Here is a 2086-nt window from a genome sequence, read left to right on the forward strand (position 1 = left end):
CACATGTTGGATCTTTATTGGGTATGATGGATAGCCTGAATACAACATCACCCCCCTCCAGGTTGGCACTTGGGTGGTATACTAGCGCAGGGTCATGCGTTATTTATGCATGGTGTTTTCTCCGACGTTTGGTCTCCCTGTGGTGAAGGAATTGTGGTGGATCACGGTCTTTCCAAAACTGTTCGACGAGATAAAGGTCATCAAAGTTTTGGGGTGGAATCCATGAGTCTTCAGAAGGAGGATAACCTTTCCAGCGAACGAGGTATTCAAGATTGTTGGGGTTGGTACCCTTGTAGTCGATGATCCTTTCAACCACAAAATGTTCTTCTCGTTCGGTTGGGTCGGCTTCAAGCTCATCTAATGAAGCAGGTTTAAGGTCCCATGGTGCAAAGCGGTGTGGTACTTCTTTTCCCGAATCCTCATCAAGAAGGATGTAAGAGCCGCCTTTGGTTACACGAATGACCTGAAATGGGCCTGCATATTTGCGCTTGAAGGTAGCTTTGTTAAGCCTGTCACGCAGCATTACGTGGCTTCCGGTGGGAAACTCGACGAGTTTGTGCTTCATGTTGAACTTCTCTTTCATCAGGTTGCTGTACTGCTCAGCTCTTTTCCTAATGGTGGGGAAGAGAACGTTCTCCATGTGCTCGATTCTTTCAATGAGGTCCTCAACATTCAAGTCGGCCAATGGTCCATCATCACTACGGTAGTCCTTGAACGCGTTGAGACGACGACCGAACATAGCGACGAAAGGACTCACTTTGGTACGTTTGGGTACTTTGTTATTCAATGCAAGCTGTGTGCTTGGTAAGAAAAAGTCCCATGCACCACGTATACCATCCAAACGTTTGCTGACAGTTTCTTTGGTCTTCTTGACCCATGCCTCAGCTGCACCATTGGCGCGAGGATGATAGGGTGTGATGAGGCGGTGATCAATACCGCAAGTCTCAGCAAGATTTTGCACGATTTCATTTACAAACTCGGTGCCGTTGTCTGATTGCAATATCTGTGGAAACCCGAATTCACAGAAGACTCCGGTTAGCTGCTCAGCGACATGTCCTGCATCTTTCCAAGGTAATGGTCTTAATATACAAAAGCGTGTACAGATGTCAACCATAACGAGTACAAAGTTGTAGCCTCGGCTTGTGGTTGGTAAAGGACCGGCAGTATCGATAGCCCAATGGTCACCAGGACGCTTTGCTTCTATTGATTTCAGAGGATGGAAACCAGAACGTGATACGTTGAACATCTGGCAATTGAAACATCGGCGGACTGTATCCAGAGCCTGTTGGCGCATTGATGTCCAATTCATCCCATTACTACGAATAGCAGCAACGATTGCATCCGCACCATAATGGCCAAGGAGATGGTGCTCATCAAGGATCTTTTGGCGTTCATTAGGTGGTGGTGTCCACATGTCAGGGATATAGTCCTGTGTAAGTAGACCTGTTAATGGAGTTGGTTGTTTGGTATCGGGTGCATTGGCAACTCCATGCTTTTGGTTTTTTGATTGAGATCTAAGCGTACGTCTGATAGCATGTTTCTTCTTTTTATCAAGCTGTTTTCCCATTGGTGATTGTTGTGTGACGCCTGGGATTGTGCCGATGATATCCAAATTACCCCCCTCCAGCCTTGGACCTTCTGGATAAAGGCGTGACATATGATCAGGTAGGGTGTTATCGGCACCAGGGATGTGTACAACTTCAAAATTGTAATCAATGAGAGTAGCCATCCAACGAGCCATCATATCGTTGGCAAGCTTTTGGGAGTGCAAGTATACCAAAGCTTGGTGATCGGTGAACAATTGGAATTTGGAGCCCCAAAGGTATTTGTGGAACTTTTGCAAGGCAAAGACAACAGCGAGTAACTCACGTTTGAAGATGTTGTAGCGACGTTGATGCTTATTGAGCGAACGAGCCATAAACGCAATGTAACGCTTTTTGCCGTCAATGACTTGGAACAAGGCAGCACCAATACCCACATCAGAGGCATCAGTAGCGACCGCAAAAGGATAACGAAGATCTGGATGACCTAGCGTTGGGACTTTGGTAAGAAGCTCTTTCAATTGATCGAACCGAGTTTGACACAA

General features: G+C 46.4%; 1 protein-coding gene across 1 annotated transcript; it reads right to left on the reverse strand.

Annotated features, from left to right (window-relative positions):
- Positions 1-103: 103 nt before the first annotated feature.
- Positions 104-2086, reverse strand: O0I10_013278 (uncharacterized protein; the record flags this gene model as incomplete). The annotated part of the gene is made up of 1 exon (XM_058493074.1): positions 104-2086. A coding segment is annotated over one exon (1983 nt), but the record flags the coding sequence as incomplete, so codon positions are not given.

The sequence above is a fragment of the Lichtheimia ornata genome (assembly GCF_029851405.1).
Source record: "Lichtheimia ornata isolate CBS 291.66 chromosome Unknown scaffold00391, whole genome shotgun sequence".
NCBI lineage: Eukaryota > Fungi > Mucoromycota > Mucoromycetes > Mucorales > Lichtheimiaceae > Lichtheimia > Lichtheimia ornata.